Here is a 21,584-nt window from a genome sequence, read left to right on the forward strand (position 1 = left end):
TTCTCTAATTTAGAAATCAGCTGTGGCATGATACCTGATCCCATTACTTCCTTGCTCATTGGCCACTTCTGCAAGGACATTCTGAATAGAAAAGAGTAAAATAAATAGAAAGATCAGGATTTTAACGCACCATGGATAAATTTTGCTTCTTGGTTATACATTTTCTTTAGTCAGAGGTAGAAACACATGAAGACAACTTTTATTTTCCTTAATCTCCAGGAAATAATCAATATTAAAATGTTCATAGGCATGAAACTGACACAGCTGTAAAATTTATATATATTTTCAGTGGTGTGATGAGTAATGTTGGCATGTGGTCCTTTTCATCCTGACCCATTTGTTATTCTTAGTTCAAATGTTTTCAATCCAAGCAGAATCACTTGAATTGTTTGCTGTTTCTAGTAGGAGTAGGATTTTTTTCTCCTTTGTTTCCCACAGTCACTTTCCCTAAAATAACTACTGAACCTGAAATGTACTTGATACTGGAAGTACTTGATACTGGTCAGCTCCTGCCTGCGTGAACTCAGCACGTCTGTTCTCACAGATGCAGGGTGGGCCATGTTAAACCACCTGAAGTACTGCAGAAATTGTTTCAGTGAGGGGAAGCCTTTAATTTCACAAAATAAAATAATAAAAAAAAAAAGCTATCTCTTTTTAAACCTTATGTCTAAAACTGAGTTCAGACTTCACAAAAGTTTTAGTTATCACAGATAAAGTTGAGGGAAATTCAGAACGGAGCTTTATAACCCAGGTAACCCAGAAGTAGATCACTCGATAATGAGAAATATTCAGAAGTAGTTGTGTTGCATCTGTGTTGGACTGTTTCATAGGAAACAATCCTTTCTTCATAGGAGAGGTGCTCCAGCCCTCTGATCATCTTAGTGGCCCTCCTCTGGACTCATTCCAAGAGTTCCACATCTTTCCCATGCTGGGGGCTCCAGCAGTACTCCAGATGGGGCCTCACAAGAGCTGAGGGGGACAGTCACCTCCCTCTCCCTGCTGGCCACTCCCCTTTTAATGCAGCCCAGAACACAGTTGGACTTCCGAGCTGATTTTTGTCAAAATCTCATCGTTTTACTCTAGGAAAAGACTTAATTCTGTGTTTTATTGCAGTTTATCATCTTTCAGTATACTGCAGCATGGATTACCTTTCACAGTATCATTCGCTATTTCATTTCTCAGCTTAAGGTTTCCAAATCTTGCATAAATTTTGGCTTTATTTTTCTTTTTAGAGGAGTAGTAGAAAGGACTTTTGCAGGCATGGGGTTTGGAGTTCAGTAGCTCGCACAAGGCTTGACTGAAATATTCACCTTCATAAAAGGAAAGTGGAATATGTGGTGGTGTTCTTAGTTTTTTATTTTTCCAAGCTAGAAATTTGAATTAGCTAGATGATAGCTGAATAAAAATAGGGTTTTATTTTCATTTAAAACAATAATTAACATTGAATGCAACTTTTATTTTAAGATTTGCGAAGTCAGAAGCTACAGAATTTCCCTTGATACTGTGTGTAAAAGAGATAAAGCTTAAAGTGTCTGATAACAATTTAGAATGAAATTATGAAGTGGTTTTTAAGATTTAAGGGAGATTTTTTTAAAAGTTAAGCTGACAGAGCTTTCTGCAGTCGATAAAACTGCAGGGAGGCACTGAAGAAACTCCACTTTTCTCATGCCATTCTGTCAGTGTCAGCTTTTATACATAAGGATGAGACCTTGCACAAACATGAGTTAGGAAATGCAGGTCCAGTACCAGCTGTAACATAACACCATGTCTTGTGGAGGAGGTACGGTGAGCTGATCTGTGTTCTTTAAGTATCATAAAGAATCAGCAAAAACATTTACAAGACATTGAAGGGTGCTTTTATTTTATTTTGTTACCTTTTTTTTTCTTTTCACTACCTACAGTGTTTAAATTCAGACTCTGCTTAGCTAACTTTTAATGGGTTTATTTTTGAAAGCAGACCTTTGCTTTTTTGACTTGGCTACATTGTAATGCAGTAAATTTAACTATCTCAGTTCTCTTCTAATTTAAAAGTATTTTGCACAATACATTTAGAAGTGGTGTAGTTCTTATTCCCTGACTTCCCTCAGCAGTATACAGTATGGTGGTTTTATAGTGCCTAGCTATTTAAGTTAGTTTAACTCATTTACTTAGGTCTAACGAACATAGCTCATTTCCCTCATGGAGGTATTGTACTAGCACAGTGCTCAACCTAAGGATACCCTTTCAGGGGGGGAGTCTCAGCAGTGTGTTGACTTTCCCAGTGCTTTTCTTCTTCCACAGTCCTGAAATGATTCTTTTTCAAGTCTCTGTGCGACTTGGGCAAATCTACACTTGCCTAGAGCTTCCCCTCTGCCCCCCCTCCCTTGGTGGATCCTTTACACTTCCTAGCTGAAAAAGATCTTTATTTCCGTTACAGTTGTTCTATTAAAAACAAAAAGCTTTAGTCTTGTTTTTACTTATTACCTACAAAGTAAAGAATGAAGGAAGAGTTCTGCTTACCCTTCTGTCTTTTCTAATAAGCACATGAAGAGGAAATAGAGCAGGTAGTGTTTATATTAACAAATTCAATTTAATTTTAACTTATCACATGAATATGATTTGGGGTGTATAGTCTCAGAGGATGCTGTGTAAGTAGTGTTTCACTAGGTTGCCATTCTAGGGACTGTCAGAAACTCTATTCCCAGCAGCTGTGGATAGTTATTTAGAAGTAAGGATTAACTTAATTAGAGAGGTATGCTAGGTTTTAAAAGGCCAGCACCCAAATATGTATTTATGACTTGGGTATTTGATGGCTTCATGATAACTTCTGAGCCAAACTGGAGAGATGAATCAGCAATTGTAGGTCTGTGGGGTGACCGTGTACAGTACTGTGTGTGGCTGGGGGAGAAGCAAGGTGGGAAATGGTGGGGATGGAAATTGTGCACATATGCTCATTCCAGCCCAGGAGTTGTCTTGCGGCTGAAGAATGTGTGGAGGACTTCTGAGCCCTAGCCAAGACACTTATCTTTCACTATATCATCATGTACAAAGCAAAGTGATATTTCATTGTGAATCTTTGACATAGTTTGCAAACATGTATTTATTTATCCCAGGGGAAAATAAAAGAGAAGGGAAAAAAAGTGGCAGTATTTAATTATTAGCTGTGTTTTCTATATGCAAGAGGAATTTGAAGGCTGCCCAGAGCACTGATATTAAGTTATACTAAGAAGATCTGGAGCTCTTGTCGAAAGCTCCACAACTGATAACATTAGTAGTCTTGTTATTTGGAGTCAAAGATTGAAAAGGATTGTAAATAAGAGTTGCCTAAATCCTCACTCTAATCTCTGAATAGTCATGAAAGACTTAATTTTAATGAAGACTTTTCATAGTTGCCAATGCCTCTGTTAAGTATTATGTTCTTTTTGGACACAGTGAACTACAGGTTTACGTACAGGAGCTAGGTTCAGAAATTTGCCAAGTGTACAGGCTCTGAGCAAGCTAGTTTTATGAGAAATCTTTATTTGAAATGCAAATCTCACATTGGGATTTGCAGGGTAAAGCTAGCTGAGCAAAATGAGTTGAGGGCATGCAGACCAGTTTGCTCTGCACTTCCTGGAAGATCTTATTACTTGGGTAATTATGACAAACAGGGCTGCAGTTTCTTTATCTGTGGGCTGAGCTCTAAAATATTGTAAGCGTGTGGCTTAGAAGAGTTGATAATAATTTAGACTTACATCTGCTTAACAGTAAAACTTTGGCTATTAATAGCTAGCAGTTTTCAGTCATCAGAGGAGAAAGTTAATTCTTCTTAGGGACGTGAAAGGGTGAGTAGATTGGTTCTTGTATTTTACTGCTATGTAAGTTAATGTTATAAAGTTTTGCTAGTGTTAAAGCTTTTATTGTGGTGTTGTAGAAGTTTTTTCAGCTTTGCTGAACTGAGCAAAAGCTATTTTTCAAAAAATATATATTTATATATGTAGATAAGTCGTGGTGCTTTGCATGTGTTGATGTCATTCAGGAATGAAAGCTGTAAAAAGAATTGCAGTTAAAATACCAGCAAATAGATCCCATTTAGGCTCTCAGCATGCTTTAAGATTGATGCAGCCGTCTTATTTAACACTATTTAGCAATAACAAAGAAAAAGAGAATCCCCAGTTTCAGGGACTTCTATAGAACTAGATCAGAAATTGTAACTGAAGATGTATGAGATTTAATAAGCAGTTTCGTAATAACGCTCAGAACAGTCAAACTGAAGGAGGGAGTGTCTGGGAAAATAAGACTTGCCTGAAGCACAAGCAACAGGTCTGTCTAGAAAAAGATGTCAAGCAAGTAATATTACATTATCACTCTGGAGCAAGGCGCGTTACTTTACTTAATGAAGGGTTGTTTGATCAGCAGATTTTACTCTAGCTTGATGCACTTAAGCAGCAAATACACTGCAGATACAGGTGAGAAAACAGGAGGGGTGTGGAGGCTGGGAGGAGATAGGAGAAAGTTTTTGTGGTATTTTTCAACAAAACTTTCTGGTTTACCTCAAGATCTTAACTGAAAGCTTTTCTATAGGTAAAAAGTCAAGTTTGTAATATTTCAGTGTTTTCAGTAGGTTTCTCACTCTAGATGGTTGAAAACAGTATTTGATGTTTTTAAGAAATAGTAGTTTGTTGATATTAAACTTGCAGTTCTCTATCTACTTCAAAGCACGCAGCTTAACCTAGAGAACGCAGAAGAGCATGCAGCATATCGTAGTGATAGAAACTCTTTACTGCCTTTAGTATTTTTCACTTTTTTCTTCCTTCATATTTGAGCCAGTCAGCTGTCCTGATTTACCAACACAGCTGGTGGCCACAGATCTCTGGGGGAGTGGCTCTTCTCTTCTGCATCCACCCAAGCAGCAAGATAGCCTAGGCACCTCTTTGGCAGCTGCTTACCATAGGTGGATTTCTTCTCACTGAGGTGATTGTGACCCGTGTTACTGTGGCTTTGAAGTAGGAGGAAAAATTGCAAGGAAGGTGACACGCTGCACTGAAGAACTGGGTATCTCTAACATTTTTTAATGAATCTGCTAAGCTACTGGCAGATAAAAATGATAACAGAAGGTGGAAATCTACCAAAATCAAGGAATTGATGGAAGGGGATACAAGGAAGTGTCTGAAATATTCACATGTAAGCGTTCCAGTGGTTTTCACTTTATATCAGCTGACATAGTGACTTTCAGGATTACTCTGAGGATAATTTGCATTATTTTCAATATTACTAAATGAAGCATTTGGGTCAGTTGCTATAAAGATTAGATGAAATTCAATTACGTTTAGCATTGTTCATACTTGAATTATTATGCTGACAAAAATGGAAAGACAAAACCAACGTTTATTCTCATAGATGTTTGCCTTGGGTGAAACTAAAGACTGTTTTTTTTTTTCTTTTTCTTTAAATATGGCATTCTCATGCTGCTCTTTGAATCTATTTGATCTGAAATTAGATAACAGCTTAACCATTATGACAAGCTAAATGGCAGAGCTCAAATTAGAACCTAGTCATTTCAGACATTAATTCCTGCAGTTGTCCCTTTAGATAATGGCTGTATGTGTTGACCAGAGTGGATGTAACACACACAGCTCACTGATAACATAGAAGTTACTAATAAATTAGTTTTCTTTGTATCTTTGTGTGTTTTTTTCACCAGTACTTTGTCTCAGGGTTTTCTTTGTTTATAAATTACAAACAGTTTTACTTGCTACTAATTATTTTTCCATTACATTGGTCTTAGTACCGATTTTCATTGTTTCTTATGATGCAGTAATATGGAGTCACCCTGAAGTGTACTTCTAGGGGTTTTCTTTTCTGATGGTCCATCAGAAATGACAATAAAATGATTACATTTTTATTTTAAATCTGGCTTTATCCTCTGGCTTCTGATTCAAGTATTTAGGAAATATTTAACTGAGAGTAAATGTAGGTAGTTTAGCTACCAGTCATGTCATTGGTCATGGTGGCCAGTGCCAAAAATTGTCACTGAATAAACACCAGAGATTGCTGTTGTGTACATTTAGAAGACAGCTGATGCTCTAATTCTTAGCATAAGTAATAGTATGATAAATACATATTTCAGAATTGCTGATGTTGGGGTGCTATAATGTAAGGGTCAGAAGTGAAAAATGTTAGATATAATTACTCTTGGAGTTGAGCCAGCAACAGGTTTGTATGCATTCACTCTTTACTCCTGTAGGAGCAGTCAAATCACAGCTCAAACAGAATTTGGCTTGAATTATAATTTTTTTCAGGAACAGTAAAAGCCACATACATTTGCTCATTTATTGAAACCCTCTTCTTGTGGTGTTGAAGATTGAAAATACACAGAGCTTTGAATCTAGAAAATTGTTTTTAAGAGTGAGGAGCAGGCAAATCTCAGATTTCCAGTGTCTGAGATTTGTTTGGTTTTATTCCCATCTGTATTTCCTTGTTTTAGTAAAGAACCTTATGAAAAAATTGAATCAGTGATGAATGAGAACCTCAGCAATTCATGTCTCCTATCAGGAATAGGAGCAATTTGATAGTTTTTGTATTACAAAGCTGAATTTTTGATAGTGTGGAGTTTTGTTTGCATGGCTTAATGTATTTCACTGTTTTATTACATATTTTCTGTCTGGTTGGGTGTGGTATAATGCATGTGATTTTATCTGTCTTTCAGTTGGAAGAGTAAAAGTCTCAACAAATTGCAGACCATGGCTTCTGATGCTAGTCATATGCTTGAAGCAGCTTTGGAGCAGATGGATGACATAATTGCAGGTATAAATAAAGCATTACTTACATCAGATTATTTTGATATTTAACCTTGTTAATTTTTTTTTGCCTTCTATGATTTTCCTGTTTTGAATTATTTGTCTCAGTTTGCCAAGTTCCCTGTGACACACAAGTTTTTATGGCTCAGTAGTTATGTGAAGAAAATTTTACGTAACATAATGGAAGAAAATGTATAATTCTATCTCAGACATATAACTATGGAAATAAGAGATTTAATTTGTTCTAGTGTTATATGGTAAAGAAATACTATTTCATGTGGTAACTGTAAATTCTGTTGAAATTTCATAGAAAATAATTGCACTGACTGATTTGAAAATTTACTTTTATAGTGTGCTTGGTGATTGAGTTCACTGTAAAATAGTATATGCTAGATTTTTGTTTGTTTGTTTTTTTGGTTTTGTATTCCTGTGTGTTTGCTGAAAAATGTGATGTTTTCACCAAGGTATTCAGTTATCTGTATAGCGTATATCTGTATCTTACACACAAGTACATTGGTGTGTACTTATAAACCATGTAGTTTTCTGTGTGTGTGTGTGTGTGTATATACAAAATAATGTATTCATGATGTTTATGGCCTAATAATTTAGAATGTATAGCTCTTTTTGTTAGCATTCGTATCCTGGAGTGAAATTAGAACTTTATTTTTACACAGCTTTCTGCCAGAAAGGGGTATGATGAAAGACAGAATTTGCTGTCTTTTGATTCTCTTATGGTAACACAATTAAAACTTCTTGTCTCAACATTGCCACATCCAAAAAGAGAAGGTAATTCTATGGTTAGGGCTCAGTAGCCTTGGGGTTTGTGCTCGCACAGTGTTCAGCATGAGCTCCTGAAAGAGGCATCTGGGTAGGGCCATGATCTCACTTTTGCAGAATGGAAAATCTTTTACTAAATGTTTTTAAATTGAAATAATGACGCCCATGCTGTGCCTTTTTTAAAGCTAATGCTTTAAAAGAGCCAAAGCAATGTAGAGGCCTGTGTGCTCCTAAATTATCTGCATACATCTGGATATTTTTAATTTCTCTTTTCTTTCCTCTGAGACAATTGATTCATTGCCCGGCACACATTGGTGATAACATTGATGCATGTATCTTCGATTTTTCTGAAAATTTTCTCTTTTCTTAGGATAGATTTTCTTTAGAAAATTTATGTCTTCCAAGAGAAAAAATAAGTTTAAATGGAAGATTTCTAACTTTCTAAGATTAGATACTGATTTTTCTCCTAGGAGTTGTGGTATGTTTTCTTATGATGGAAGGTGTTGGAAATGTTATCATGATTTTGATGATTTTCAGACTTTGTCCATAGATATTCATCAATTTCAGTCTTCTGTGTTGGAAGTACACTCTTCAAACATATTTCAGATTGTTCAGTATGTCCTCATATGATCGATAAGATCATCACCTGTAATCTACAAAGAGATCTACTTCCTTGAATATATTTTGTTTAGAAAACTTTTGTTTTGCCTGAAGATACCATTACATTTTCCCTTCCAAAAAGCTCAGTGGACATACTGGCTATGTAATTGTTTCACTGAGAAGATAACATTGCTACTCAATAGCATTTCCATGACTAGCAGCTCTGTAAAACTGTTGTTACAAGGTTAGTTCTGGGTAATGTAATAGTTGGTTATTGTTGGTTTGGGGTTTTTGTTTGTTTGTTTGTTTGTTTTTTCCCCATGATGTTGGAAGATAATCCATTAAATATATGACAGTATGGCAATATATGACTGTCTTAGAATAAATAATCACATACTTCTACTACTTTGGTAGAAAAATAATTGAGCTAGACTTGATTTTTTTTTTTTTTTTAACACTACTTTCTTTCCCCCATTCCTTTTTCATGCTCCTAACTTTTTAGGGTTTCATCCTGGTAAACAAGCAATAGAATTAAATAGTTCCAGGCTGCCTAGCAGTGTTACTTTTATACCCTCTGCTAAGCTATCACAATTATGGAGATAATGATACAGGGAAGCAAAACACATGATGTAAGAAATAATCTGCATTTATCAGTGGGTTGCACACCCTATTCACAGCTGTTTTGTAGTGGTGTTGTTACCCATCAAAATATTTATACATGCTTTTCATATGTAGAGTTTGTTTGTAAGAAATAATCTGTTTCAGTTGGTGCATTGCACATCCCATTCACAGCTGTTTTTCTAGAATCAGAGAATGGCTTGAGTTGGAAGGCACCTTAAGGGCAGTCCAGTTCCAATCCCCTTTTCATCCACAAAGACCCCCAAGTCCTTCACCTCAGGGCTGTTCTCAGTGAGTTCTCCTCCTATTCTGTACTCATAACTGGGATTGCCTCAGCCAAGTGGTGTTGATTCCCAGACTAAACCAAAAAGACTTAGGTGTGCTAGTTATACGTACGCTTTGTTTCCACAGTATTGTGAGTAAATTGGCAGCTTCAGGAGAGTTGACTTTGACTTCACATCACTTAATTTTTTTTCTAATTTCCAGTTATATTGAGTGTAATATGGAACATAGGCTAATATTAAGGTATATAATGGTGAAAAAATAAAATTTGAAGGCATGCATTTTCAGGTCTTATCAATGTTAACTGAATTATTCTCATGTGATTTCTGAATAACATCTACCCATATCAACCAAAACAATATTACTTTGTTCCTTTATTTTTAATTGTAACACAAAGCTCGAATAGTTTGGAGAATTGTTTGTTAATTATTGTTTTCCATTACTAGAACTAGAAAAGTGATTTTAAGATGGGATAACTTTTTTTCTGGTTGTTTTTTTCTAGCTAATGTTCTTTGTGTTCCAGAACTGCTTATTTCATATTCTGGTATGATTGAGGGACTGAATGTGTCTGCTGGAGCCTATACTTGGATACTGGTGATTATCCCAATTTGCCTCAAATTGAGGAACATGGTTACTATCCAAGTTCGATTCTCTCTAATTCAATCCACTAGGCTTCTGTATGCAGTCTGGGGAGGGTTTGGGAAGCAGGAATATTCTTTTCTGTGTAGAGGGAGAAGAAATGTACAAAACTCCTTCATAATGAGGACTGTCACAAAACAAACAAGTTTTCTATCTGCAGATAAATAAATACTATATTATGCAAATATTGGGCAAATTATCTGCATGAACGTAGGTGCTTTTAGGGTAGTCTAGAAACAGCAGAAGTCAGCTGTTCTGAGCTATTTCATCAGACTGGGGATTGTAAAAATCATTTGTTGTGAGTTTTTTCAGGTCATAGATCAATAGTATCTGGATACAATCTAGGCAGCATTGGATTCAAAGACTAAGGCTAAATTTCATGACTATTAGAAAAGTAGCTGGAAAAATAGGTATCCCTTGGAATAAGGCCTGAAAGGGTACTAGGAAGAGCTATGTTTTTCTCGTGACCTCAGAAACCTTTGCTCCAGGCATAAAATGGTCATTAATCATTGCTTCAGGGAACTGAAAAGTCAGGTAGTATGGGTAGGTGTGTACACATACATGTATACAAATATATATTTAGATATATATGTATACACATGCAAATAAAATTTCCTCTGTTCAATAAGAGAACAACCATAAATTCTTATAATAGCTGAAGTTATTATTACAGCACAAGGCCCTATTCTAACATTTTGAGGAAAAAACTGTGCATGCAAACGCAGTGGAAATATTTACAGATTTGTAGTCCTACTTTTAGCCTTCTTAATTGTGAAAATAAAATCCCTTACTTCAGATGCTAACATACCTACTGTATGATTCTGGTTAATGGAAAGAAAAAGTCTTAAAGTAGATTGTGCATCTCAGTGCGATACAAAATATATTAGCGTTTAGAGTGCATGAGAGTAGGATTGTCAAACAAGATTAACAAATTAAATTTCTTTGGTCTTGATCAAATTTGACAGATAAGTCAGTGTTCCCAAGTCTTTAATGCTTCAGTACATCTTTACTGATAACCCCCCCCCCTCTTAGCTATATAAATTAGGCATGCTAAATGATTACCCCTATTTGGCTAAAATAGCAAAAAGGACTAATGTGATTGTCAATGAACATGACTTATCCATTAGCCAGAATGCCTTGCACTTGAAACAGAGGGAGTTTTTAAAGAAAGCATTCATATGTCAAATCTGTCTACATATTCTTTACTTGCAGTTCACATTTATGACATTGTCTCTATCTGTGTCTTGTCCACATCATTACTTTCTCATTTCTTCAGCTTGTACCCCATTCATTAAAATGTGTTTCTCCACATGATTATAAACATTGCTTAACTTTTCTTTTCAATAAATCATAATGAATTAAAATAGTTTTTATTTTACTTTTAGTTTATGTCAAACTACTTCTGTCAGTAATTTGGAAATCCATTTTTTCCCTTTTGTGAACAGTGGTCATAAATTCAAAGAGTAAAAATTAATGTCACAATGTTATAGTCCTCTGTAGATCCAGAATCTCTTTAAATTCACCGGTTAATCAGTGTAATTATTATAATCTTTAACGGAAGCTCCAGCAATTATTACTTAATGAAAAATAATGAAAAGTATAAATGTATTATCACATGGGTGTGTACTAATATTTCAGTATTAGTACTGAAAGATTAACGAAACAAAGTAATTTTAAAAGTTTGTTAGTATTTAAATTCCCTTCTCTCCAAGAGCAGTACACTCGCATTCAGCCATCACCTTGGCTGTGTGCTACAACTTCTGACCCATCTTAATCGGAATACAAAAATGAAGGAGCTCAAGCTCCAGAGCCATGCGATGTTACTAAATGTGTGTTGGATTACCAAATGGGCTCTATTTAGGTTATCAGAAATGGGATTGTAAATGGAGAAATTGACAAAAATTTCTAATACGTGTATTTGAACCCCTTTGAGTGGATTTTAGGTTTTGAAGAGTCAGGTTTTCACTGAGTTTCTACATAAATAGTAGAAAATGAAAGACTTCGCAATGACCTCATGCTTCACCCATGAACAATCAGACAGATATTCACGCAGAGGATTCATTCAGAATGTAAGTGCTAGGCTCGCAGCACTTAAAGTGAAGAAGACAGAATTCTCTGTTCTGCTTCATAAGGATTTGAAGTTGTCCATACCAGACAGGGAGCGCTTAATTCCATTTTTTTGTGGTCTGTTCTGAAGGGTTGTTGTATCTGAAATGCATGTCGGGTGACATGCAGTTGATAGGCAGTGCGAGCCTCTTGTGATTGCATAGAGTGAATAGAGAATGGTCCCTACCTTTTTCTCTTCAGTTTTATATACTACCAGATGGCTCTTTATTTTTACAATTTCTGTCCTATTTAAGGTTCACACATTCAAAGTTTAGTTTCTATAGTAACAGTGTATAATTTAGTTATAACTTGTAGTACAGGGATTTGTGTAGAACTTCACTTCCAATACTAAATCGACACAAACTATTGTTGAAGTAATGATGACAGGAACAGAATAATTGAAATAATGAGCAGCTTGTTTCTCTACAGATTGAAGCAACAACTGCAGTGATTTTCTTGTATTTTCTAAATAAATTGTAATTGTGTTAACAGTCTATGCCTCAATTATGATTACTGTATTTCCCTTTTTACTTCTTGTTCACGTTCAATAATTTAGGCTTTTAGGCTGAGCAGAAGAGATGCTATATTTACAGTACTTGTTTGTCTTGTTACTGCTAGCTATTAATTAAGGTGAGCATTTCAGAAATTCTACTGTAATCACTATAGTATAGTGACATTTTGAATCTGTTAGCTAGAAAATACTTATAGATCGTATAGCAATAGAGATATTAAAAAGGAAACGAAATAGCAGATGACTTGAAATCAGGTCTTTGATAGAGGAATATATAGCTTCCTATCATTAACTTTCCATACAAATGCATATCAAGATTGGAGAAGATTGGAAAAAAAAAGAAAACTAACCTTCAATCATCCTAAAAATTAGAGGAAATTAATAATAATAAAGTTAATAAAAGTACTTAGTGCTCATAATTTCTAGTTAAATGTTTATTTTCATTTTGTAGCATTTGTTATAGCTTGTTAGGTGCTAGAGTTTATCTTTAGATACTTGACCTTAGAAAAGCTAATTAGTTAATGTCTTAGTAGCTGGAAGCAATAACATATCTATAACAATTTTTGAATCTTTTAAACCTTCAAAAATATAACAGTTTATGTACTTATTCAATCTGTAATTTTTCACGTCGACTCTCTGGTCTTTCTTTTGTGTTTGTTAACCACTATTGAAGATTTGAACACACAAATTATATGTACACATGAATAACCATTACATTTATTTGCTACTGTATTTTGTCAGGCTTTTACATACACTGTAGTTTTTAAGCTATGACCTTGTGTAGCTGTTCAAATGCAGTTTTGGAATGTGATTTAAAAATATATGAAAATCATGGCAACTTGAATGATCATTGCACTTGTGAGGCATTGTCTACTCATTCCTTACTCAAGGTTGCCAGAGCAACTTGAAGTTTGGAATTTCCTCAATTTTGAGTGCTTAACCTTGCAAGAGATCGTTACAGCTATTTGGGCTGCCATCCCAAACATGCTTCCCATATTCTCGCTATTGTAAGCATTTTTTCTCACAGATGTGGGAGTCTGAGCACAAGATAGAGGGCCAAGACCTCCCAAATGCTGTTTGTTGTGCTGATGGAATGTCTCTGTAAACAGGTGAATACAACAAAATTTGATGGAGCTAACAAGCATTGAGAATTTTCCTATAAACAATTAACTTAAAACTTTAAACATCTGCTTTTGTAAAAGACAAAGCTATCCTTTGTGATCAAGTTGGTCTTTGATTTCCCTTGCATGTGGTCCTGCCTTTTCAGCAAAAGAGCAGAATTAGAAGATTTCTTGAAAATAAGAGTTAAGATTTAATTCAAAATGTAGAAATCTTTGTAAGAGAAATATTTTTTGTCTCTGACTACAGAGAAACAGGACTGTCAGTATAAGACAAGAAAACCATAGCAATGAGCTGGACACCAATAACATACCCGAACTGCAGTAATGCATTGTGTTTATGCAAAACAGAATCCATACATCATAGGTATTTGCATTAAGTTTTGGTGTATCAAGGCAGATATAGCAATTCCTGGGAATATGGAGATGAAATTCATGCGAGGACAGTCCATAAGCACTAAAATTTCTATTACTGAATAGATTTGGAAGTACTGCTCTTCCAGAGTAATTCTTTAGAAGGGTTAATGGAATGGTTATGCCACTGTGGAGTGGAGGAAATTGCCTACCAATATTTAATGACTTGTCTCTGATGTTAAAACCACTTTGTAGCTAGAATTCAAACAGGTAGATAAGATGTTCTGCAGCTTGCTATGCAAAGTTTCAGAAAGTTTGGCTTGAAGAGAAAAGATTGAAGCTGGCTTCAGAGTATGATGTTGTCAAATTCCACTGGCATAGCAGCAAAGGGGGGAAAAGAGAGAGAAGTGTAAATAACTGCCAATACAGTATGTAACAGAGAAAGGCAGCTAAACCATGACGTTCATAGCCTTGTATAATTGAAAATCTGAGACACAGAGGTTCTTTTGTGGTTTATAGGGCATTATCAGTTCTTCAGTACATGAGTCACTTGGTTGTTGGACAGATTTCTAAGAGGTAAATTGAAAAACTTCATTCAAACACAGAATTTCTTTAAATTCAGAATCATAGCTGTTCTATTTTCTACTTTAGATGATGAAATTGATTCAAAAACGTATTAATTTTTGGAAATCAGAATATGATTTTTATGAAACAATGCTTTTATTTTTTAACAAACTGGATGCAGTTATTTTCCTTCTGACTGCAGAGATGCATCTTTTCATTAAGCATTATTCACATTACCATTGGCTTGCTACAACCATTGTAGAATTTTTATACTAAAAAGAGGTACTTGTTGACTTGTAACACTTTTAATTGGCTAATGGTTTCATTGGCCCTAAATACTCTTTCTTTCTTTTTTCTATTTTTTTCTTTTCTTTTTTTTTTTTTTTTTTTCTGGAAATGCCTTTGGAGAAATGTTTGAGAAGTGAAGAAATTGATGGAAATATTTGTTGTTCTTTTGTTTGTTTTAATGAAATTCCTTGATTGTGTTTTTCCTGTTCTGTTGATACTTGACCTCAAATACAACATTAAGATCTGTGTTTTCCTACCTTTGCTAAATTTGCACTGTTGGTGCAAAGTCCATCCTCCTTTCTCCACCACCTGTAAGGCTGCTTGGTTTGTGTTTCCGGATAAGGGAGATCTTTTTGTTGCAGTTGTGTTTGCCATACGTAATGTGCTGAGCATCACTGCTTGAAATCTATAAACATGTAAAAGGAAAAGGGTTGAGTAGATGATTTACATAGGAAATTATAGACAGCTCTTAAAAATTGTCTGAAGTATTCCACATGTGGTTGTAAATAAAGCTCAGCTGAAAATAATCCAAGCTACATGAAACTTGCATCTGAAAGAGGTCTTTAACACTTGTAGCTTTGGAAACTTTTCTAGGGCTTCCTGCTAATCCAGTTTAACTGTTACTGTTCACTGTAGTTAAAGATCTAAAAGCAGACATTTGAGGATCAGCTAATGTGAGGTATGATTCAAAACACACCATTTGTGATGTATTTTGCATTACTGTATTAAAGGATTGTGTGAGTTACTTCTTCACTCCTTTGAGGGAAGACTTAGGAACGAGAAGTCTGAATTGTGTCCCATCCAAACTTTTCTGCTAGCTTACATAAATTCAAGTTTTCAGGGCTGTCTTCATGAGAAAAAGAGACTTGTGCTTCAAAAGGGAATTACACTTTGCAGAGTTGAAGGAGAGAAGAACTTGGACAGCCTATACGCTCACTGAGTAGAAGCTCAGGTAAAAAAGTTCTGTAGCAGTGCAACAATGATTGACTGAAAAGCCAGAGTAAATGTGTTTATAGTTTGGTCCAAAGGTGATGAGAATAAATGTCAAAACTCAATTATTTGAGTATTTCAGCTTTATAGGAAGCAACCTGTACCCCAGCATAGAATTAGCTTTTGGGTTCTGTTGGTTTTGTTTTGGGAATAGAGTTGCAACAACCTTCCATTGTTGAAGGTGAGTTTGTTTGGTTTGGATTTTTTGTGGAAACTTAATTTATATATATATATATATATATATATATATATATATATATTCTTTAATGGTTTTCTGGACTAAAAGCTCATCAGTTTCAGGAAAAAAATTTTTGTAAACCACTAATGGTTGAGCTTAATATTACCATATTTCAGGCAGTTTTAGGGAGAATAGACTGAGATTACACTGATGAATGCAGTGGTGAAGAAGTAAAGGGGTAAGGAAAAGTGAGAGATGAGAAACAATTTTTACTGCTAAAAGTGATTAAAAAATGAATGACAGACGAATGTATAATATAAGCTGAGGAGAGTGGATTTTCAAACTGGCAAGATTTTCTGATTCTTATATTAGTACTGTTTAGTTATTTATTTTTACATGCTACAAATAGTGTTGTTTTCTGAATAGGTTATGTATTTGCCCAAAAGGGACTTTTCTTTGAAGCTATTCAGCTAACTGCAAGGAACTCTGAACACACAATGTGCTTCCATGGTCAATGTGTAACCCAAACGTGTAACTTGAAGTTGTTTTTTTAACAGTTTTCTCATTCTTTCTAAAAAGTAGCAAACTTTAACCTCCTTCATCCACTGCCTGTATGTGAAAGTGAGTCTTCATCTACTACTTTTTTTTTTCTTTCCTGATTTACTTTTTCCCCTCCTCTAAGGTATACATTTATCATGATTAATTGTGATGCCTTAGAATACCATCATGTTGAGTTTCATATAAATATAATGACAAAAGATTCCCCTGTGTCCTTTTTGCCCTTGGAAACAAAAGAGATATAGGAAGACTCCAACTTGCTTAAGACCATACAGTGAGGTTATTGCTTTGTTTTTGTTTTGTCTTTTGAGAGTTCAGAATTACACTCATTTTTCTTGAGTATCAATACAATTCTAGTGGTTGAACCACATTCTTCCCTGCTTCCCTGCCTATACTGCAGTCAGATACATACTAATTGCTGTTAAGGGTAGAGCTTACTGGTAACATGTGCAAATCTGTTTGCACTGGGGCATTTCTTTTTTTTTTCTCCTTTTTTTTTTTAATGTTTTTTTGTTTTGTTTCAGTCAGCAAGGAGATCCAGTTTCTTATTGTCTGGAGCTAAAGTTTATTGTATTCTGCAGTCTGATGTGAAGATTTTAATGCAAATTTGATGTATTTATTCCTACGCACTTTTCATTCTAATTTTCAGGGTGTGTTCTTGTCCTTCTTTCGAACCGTGTATAATCTATTTAACATGAAACTTTATGGAAAGCAAATAAGAGAAGCAGGCCTATGATTCACTTGATTCTAAGCAGTGAAATAGGAAGCTTTCACAATTAAAATGCTGGACTGAATTGTCACAACTTTTCTACAGAATTTTAAATTATTGTTTGTAGGAGGTGGATGTGATAGTAATGATGTGTCATGTCGCCGTTGTAATCAAAGAATGAAAGCAAGATATGATAAGCAGTGAGGTATTTAGTGTGGTAAGGAAGGATGTTACCAGCACTGCCTACATGCAAGTTACAGCTGTTTGTACAGTTTGGCTTTATTATTTGCCTGTGTAAACTGTCTAAACTGCTAACAATCAATTTAAACCCAGGACATTTGTTTTAAATCTGTATTTATCTTGAAGCATTGGCTGCAGATCTGAAAGCATGTACCTGAATCATTGGTTGCAGGCCTGATAACTTGTTTGGATTTTTGCTGTGAGTGGATTGTGTGACTTGAGTGATTGAGTGACTTGTTTGGATTTGGGGTTTTTGTTTCTCCCATGTCTGTATATATTTTTTTTCTATTCTGTATATAAAAAGTATTCATAGAAATAGCAAAGATTACTATGTAAGAATGCTGTACATCTCTGGGCTTCTTTCCCACTGTTTTATTCATTCTGTATCTTTTTTAAATTGACAACTCATTGATGGGATAGATACCCAAGCTGATTATGAAATAATTTTGAATCCTGCCTGCTTTTCTACTGTGAAAAGTACTTGCTAAGCAAGATGACTGAAAAATGAGGAAAGTGAGGGAACTAGTGTGATATCAATAGCAAAGGATGCTGTGCTCCTAAAAAGAACTTCAGTGTGTATTAATAAGACAGAGCCAGATTTGGAAAAGACCGCCAAGATCATCCAGTCCAACCATCCACCCACCATCACCATTTCCACACTAAACCACATCCCTCTGTACAACATCTAAATGTTTCTTGAACACCTCCAGGGATGGTGACTCAACCACCTCCCTGGGCAGCCCATTACAGCACCTGACTCTTTCAGAGAAGAAACGTTTCTTGATATCCAACCTGAACCTCTACTGGCAAAACTTGAGGCCATGCCCTCTAGTCCTATCACTAGTTACATGGGGGAAGAGACTGAACCCCACCTCACCACAGCCTCCTTTCAGGTACTTGTAGAGAGCTATAAGGTCTCCCCTGAGCCTCCTCTTCTCCAGACTAAATAATTCCAGCTCCCTCAGCTGCTCCTCATAACACTTGTGCTCCAGACCCCTCACAGCTTAGTTGCCCTTCTCTGGACATGCTCCAGGGCCTCAAATTCTTTCTTGTAGTGAGGAGCCTAAAACTGAACACAGCACTGAAGGTTTAGCCTCACCAGGGCTGAGTACTGAGGCACAAGCACTTCCCTGCTTTTGCTGGCATTATTTCTGATTTCAGCTTGTATCTCTTTTGGAAAGTAAGACTTGAGCCTCTCTGGCCAAATGAAAAGATTTAAGATGTTATATGATCTGCGTATTGTATACAACAGGAATTTAGATCTTCTGTTTTTAGTTCTTACAGTGCTAGATTAAACTGCATTAGGAAGTAAATAAACAGGGAAGACTAAGCTTGCATAGATAGCTAGGAGGATGTAAATAAACAAGAATATACACTTTATTAGAATAATCAAATTCAGCAAAACAGGTGATTCTCTTAAAAGGAAAAAAAAACAGGAAGATTGACTTAGGAGGTAAAATTGTTGTCTTTAGCAGCCTTAGAACTGGTTATTGAAGAGAAATATTATCTTGGCTGCAGTCTTAGAAACTAAGATGAGGTCTTACCCTTGGTATATCAAAATAAACTCATATGTAAAACAAGTGAATAGGATTAAATGTGATATTTTGGGTTTGAAAAGAACTTAGAATTATATTAAATAGTCAGGTAATGAAGATAAATGTGTTGCTTTAAAACAAAGAAAACAACCCATCTGACAACCAATACTACTGAGTGTTGCTAAATCCTAGAAACGTCTAAGGATGCTTTTGCACTGTTTTGATATAAACAACACATAAATAGAACAGGAGAACTAAGATGACAGTCATCTGCATAGGTAAGTGATCTGGTAGCATTTAAGTCATTAAAGCAGTGGTTGAAGAAAAACATCTGGTTAATATTATTTAGATTTACCTTAAGATTATTGTGAAGTTTAACATTCACAAAATGAGAGACAAAATATTTTCTTGGATTGATGACTCACTGAGATGGGAAAGCAATGTTAGGATCAAATGATCAATTAGTGTTCTGGTGAACAGCCCATCTAGGTGCAGAAGGTGTTCAAGTGTGTTAGGACATAAGATTAATGCATTTGTGAGCTATATTTACTAAATTATATATATAGTGCTATATGTAAAATACCATTAGATTCACTGGGTTCAAACAACATGTAGTGTTCAAATCAGAGTAGATAAACAAACATAACAGAAAACCAACATTGATTAATGCAAAGTAGTGTGCACTGAAGAGGGAAACTTGGATTAGTCATTTGTCTGTGTTTCAAATTAAATACAGCTGCTCAGGGAAAAAATCTTTGCAAATAATTTTCAAAACTCGATGAAGGCTTCTCTTCCTTTTGTAACTGAAGTATAAGGTGTAAGTGATGTTAAAAAGAGGAGTGAGTGAAAGAATACTGTGGAGATGATTTTGATCACCTTGTATGGATCAATGTCCAGTATACGTATGTAACATGTGTTACTGTCCTCCTCTCAATCCTTTTATTTTGTAAGTACCTCCCATAAAGTCAAATAAGAGAAAACATGGGATTGTTTACGCCAGAGAACAGGAATGAATACATACACGAGTGTCATCTGTTATGTACATGGGGAAATGAAATAAAATAAATGAAACTATAAAAAGTAAAGCCAATACAAGTTTTCCATCTGAGTAGTTGTTAAAGAAACCAATGGGTGCCAAATGAAACTCATAACTGAAAAAAGCTCACTGCAACAGGGTATTAAAACAAAAAAGATTCAAAGATACTAGAATTTATTATTCCTCATTTACTGAGATGTGTTTTTGAGGAAAGATTATTGTTGCTGAAAGGATGTCAGAGAGTGGCTGTGTTGTAGAGTTTTTTATAATTTAGAGAGCCTGCAAAGTTCTCAGAACTTTGGGTGGTTTGTTCTCTGTGAAAAGTGCTTTAAACCTGTTTGAGGTTACATATTTTTCCACTTCTGATAATGCAGTTTATTTTCATTTAAGTTTCTTGTCAAAGGGCTGAGTGAATCTTGCTTGTTTTGCTTGCAAAACACTGCTCTGTGTGGAGGCTTCTATGTAGCTGAGAAGTTAGTGACATCTCATGGTAACCATGGAAAATTACAGGTGATTTGTGGTAAAGTTTGGAGTCTGTAATTTAACAGACATTGTAAATGTTGAAATATGCTTGTACATAGTTCTCGTGTTTAATTCTAAAGTGTTCATTATTTACCTAATAACTATTTTATTTCTAAGCCTTACTGGAAATATTGAAACTTGTCAATATTTGAAGTATAAATATGGTAGAGTGTAGTATTTGTCACTTGACATCAGACTTTCCTGTTTTCGCTTGTTTTAGGTACCAAATCAGCTGCAGAGTATGCAAATGGTGCTTACGATATTGTGTCACCTGCTCCATCAGTATATTTGGGCACATTCCAAATTTTGCATCTCCTGGAAGATCTAAAGATGGCTTTGGAAATGTTAGAGGATCCTCAAGAGAAAGAAGCACTGCGAAATCAAATTCCAGGGGCCACAGCAGTGTGTATACGGGAGTGGTTTGAAGAGAATCTGGTGAGAAGTTATTTCTAACTTTATCATTTTGTGTGTTTGTAAACAGCCTTAGGTCGAGTATTTTCATACCTCAGTGACTTTTATATTGACTGAAATCTGCCTTCTTAGAGAACTGCAGCAGATATTAAGTAATCATAAAAAGCTGTTGATATTACCACTTTATGAGGTGATGACTAAATGAACGCAGGAGTATGAAAAGTTGGTAGACCTTAGGTTCTGTTGGGTGTAGTAAAAGCAAAGCTTAAAGTGAACTCTTCTGTGACATTTTTTGCTTTTAATTGTTTTTGTTGTTGATATTCATCCTTTGCTGAAGATAACGTATGAGTGTATATATACATAAAGCTTTTCATTTTGAATCTATCAATTTGGAATTTGGTGATGTTGCCTTATGAAGGGAGAAATAGGAATAAGATGGATGATTCTTTATCCTTTTTGTTGCTACATTTCCTTTGCCTTAGTTGTTGGTATTCTGAAACTTCAAGATATATTCTACACCAGGCAATGGTGGTAAATGAAAAGAGCATTAGCTTCTGTGTGAGAGTTGTTTATATTGGGATAGATGGGGAATAAACATTTGGCTGTGTCAAAAGGACTGAGCCTTATCCAGATGAGGAGCAGATCTTTTAGCCAGTATATTGAGACCACTGTGTTCTAAAAATATTTTGCCCTGTTTTGTGTTGACAAATTCTACACTTATTTTAAGGACATCTATATGAATGAGGGGATTCAAGCATAGTAGGTATGTTGTTGTTTTTTTTATTTTTTA

The 21,584-nt window shown here is 35.3% G+C and overlaps 1 protein-coding gene across 26 annotated transcripts in view; it reads left to right on the forward strand.

The window, feature by feature from the left end:
* PPFIBP2 (PPFIA binding protein 2) overlaps positions 1-21,584 on the forward strand; it is a 94,768-nt gene that overhangs the window by 14,293 nt on the left and 58,891 nt on the right. For 20 of the 26 annotated variants that reach the window (XM_040702064.2, XM_046942203.1, XM_046942197.1 and 17 more), the window contains exons 2-3: positions 6,668-6,765; positions 20,604-20,818. In XM_040702064.2, the coding sequence (XP_040557998.1) occupies positions 6,702-6,765; positions 20,604-20,818 (279 nt within the window). In that variant the 5' untranslated portion in view covers positions 6,668-6,701. Of the gene's footprint in view, positions 1-3,644; positions 3,804-4,404; positions 4,428-4,905; positions 5,143-6,667; positions 6,766-20,603; positions 20,819-21,584 lie in introns of those variants that run through there. The other 6 variants (XM_040702062.2, XM_046942199.1, XM_040702083.2 and 3 more) reach the window with 3 other exon arrangements.

The sequence above is a fragment of the Gallus gallus genome, chromosome 5, assembly GCF_016699485.2.
Source record: "Gallus gallus isolate bGalGal1 chromosome 5, bGalGal1.mat.broiler.GRCg7b, whole genome shotgun sequence".
In the NCBI taxonomy this organism is placed as follows: domain Eukaryota; kingdom Metazoa; phylum Chordata; class Aves; order Galliformes; family Phasianidae; genus Gallus; species Gallus gallus.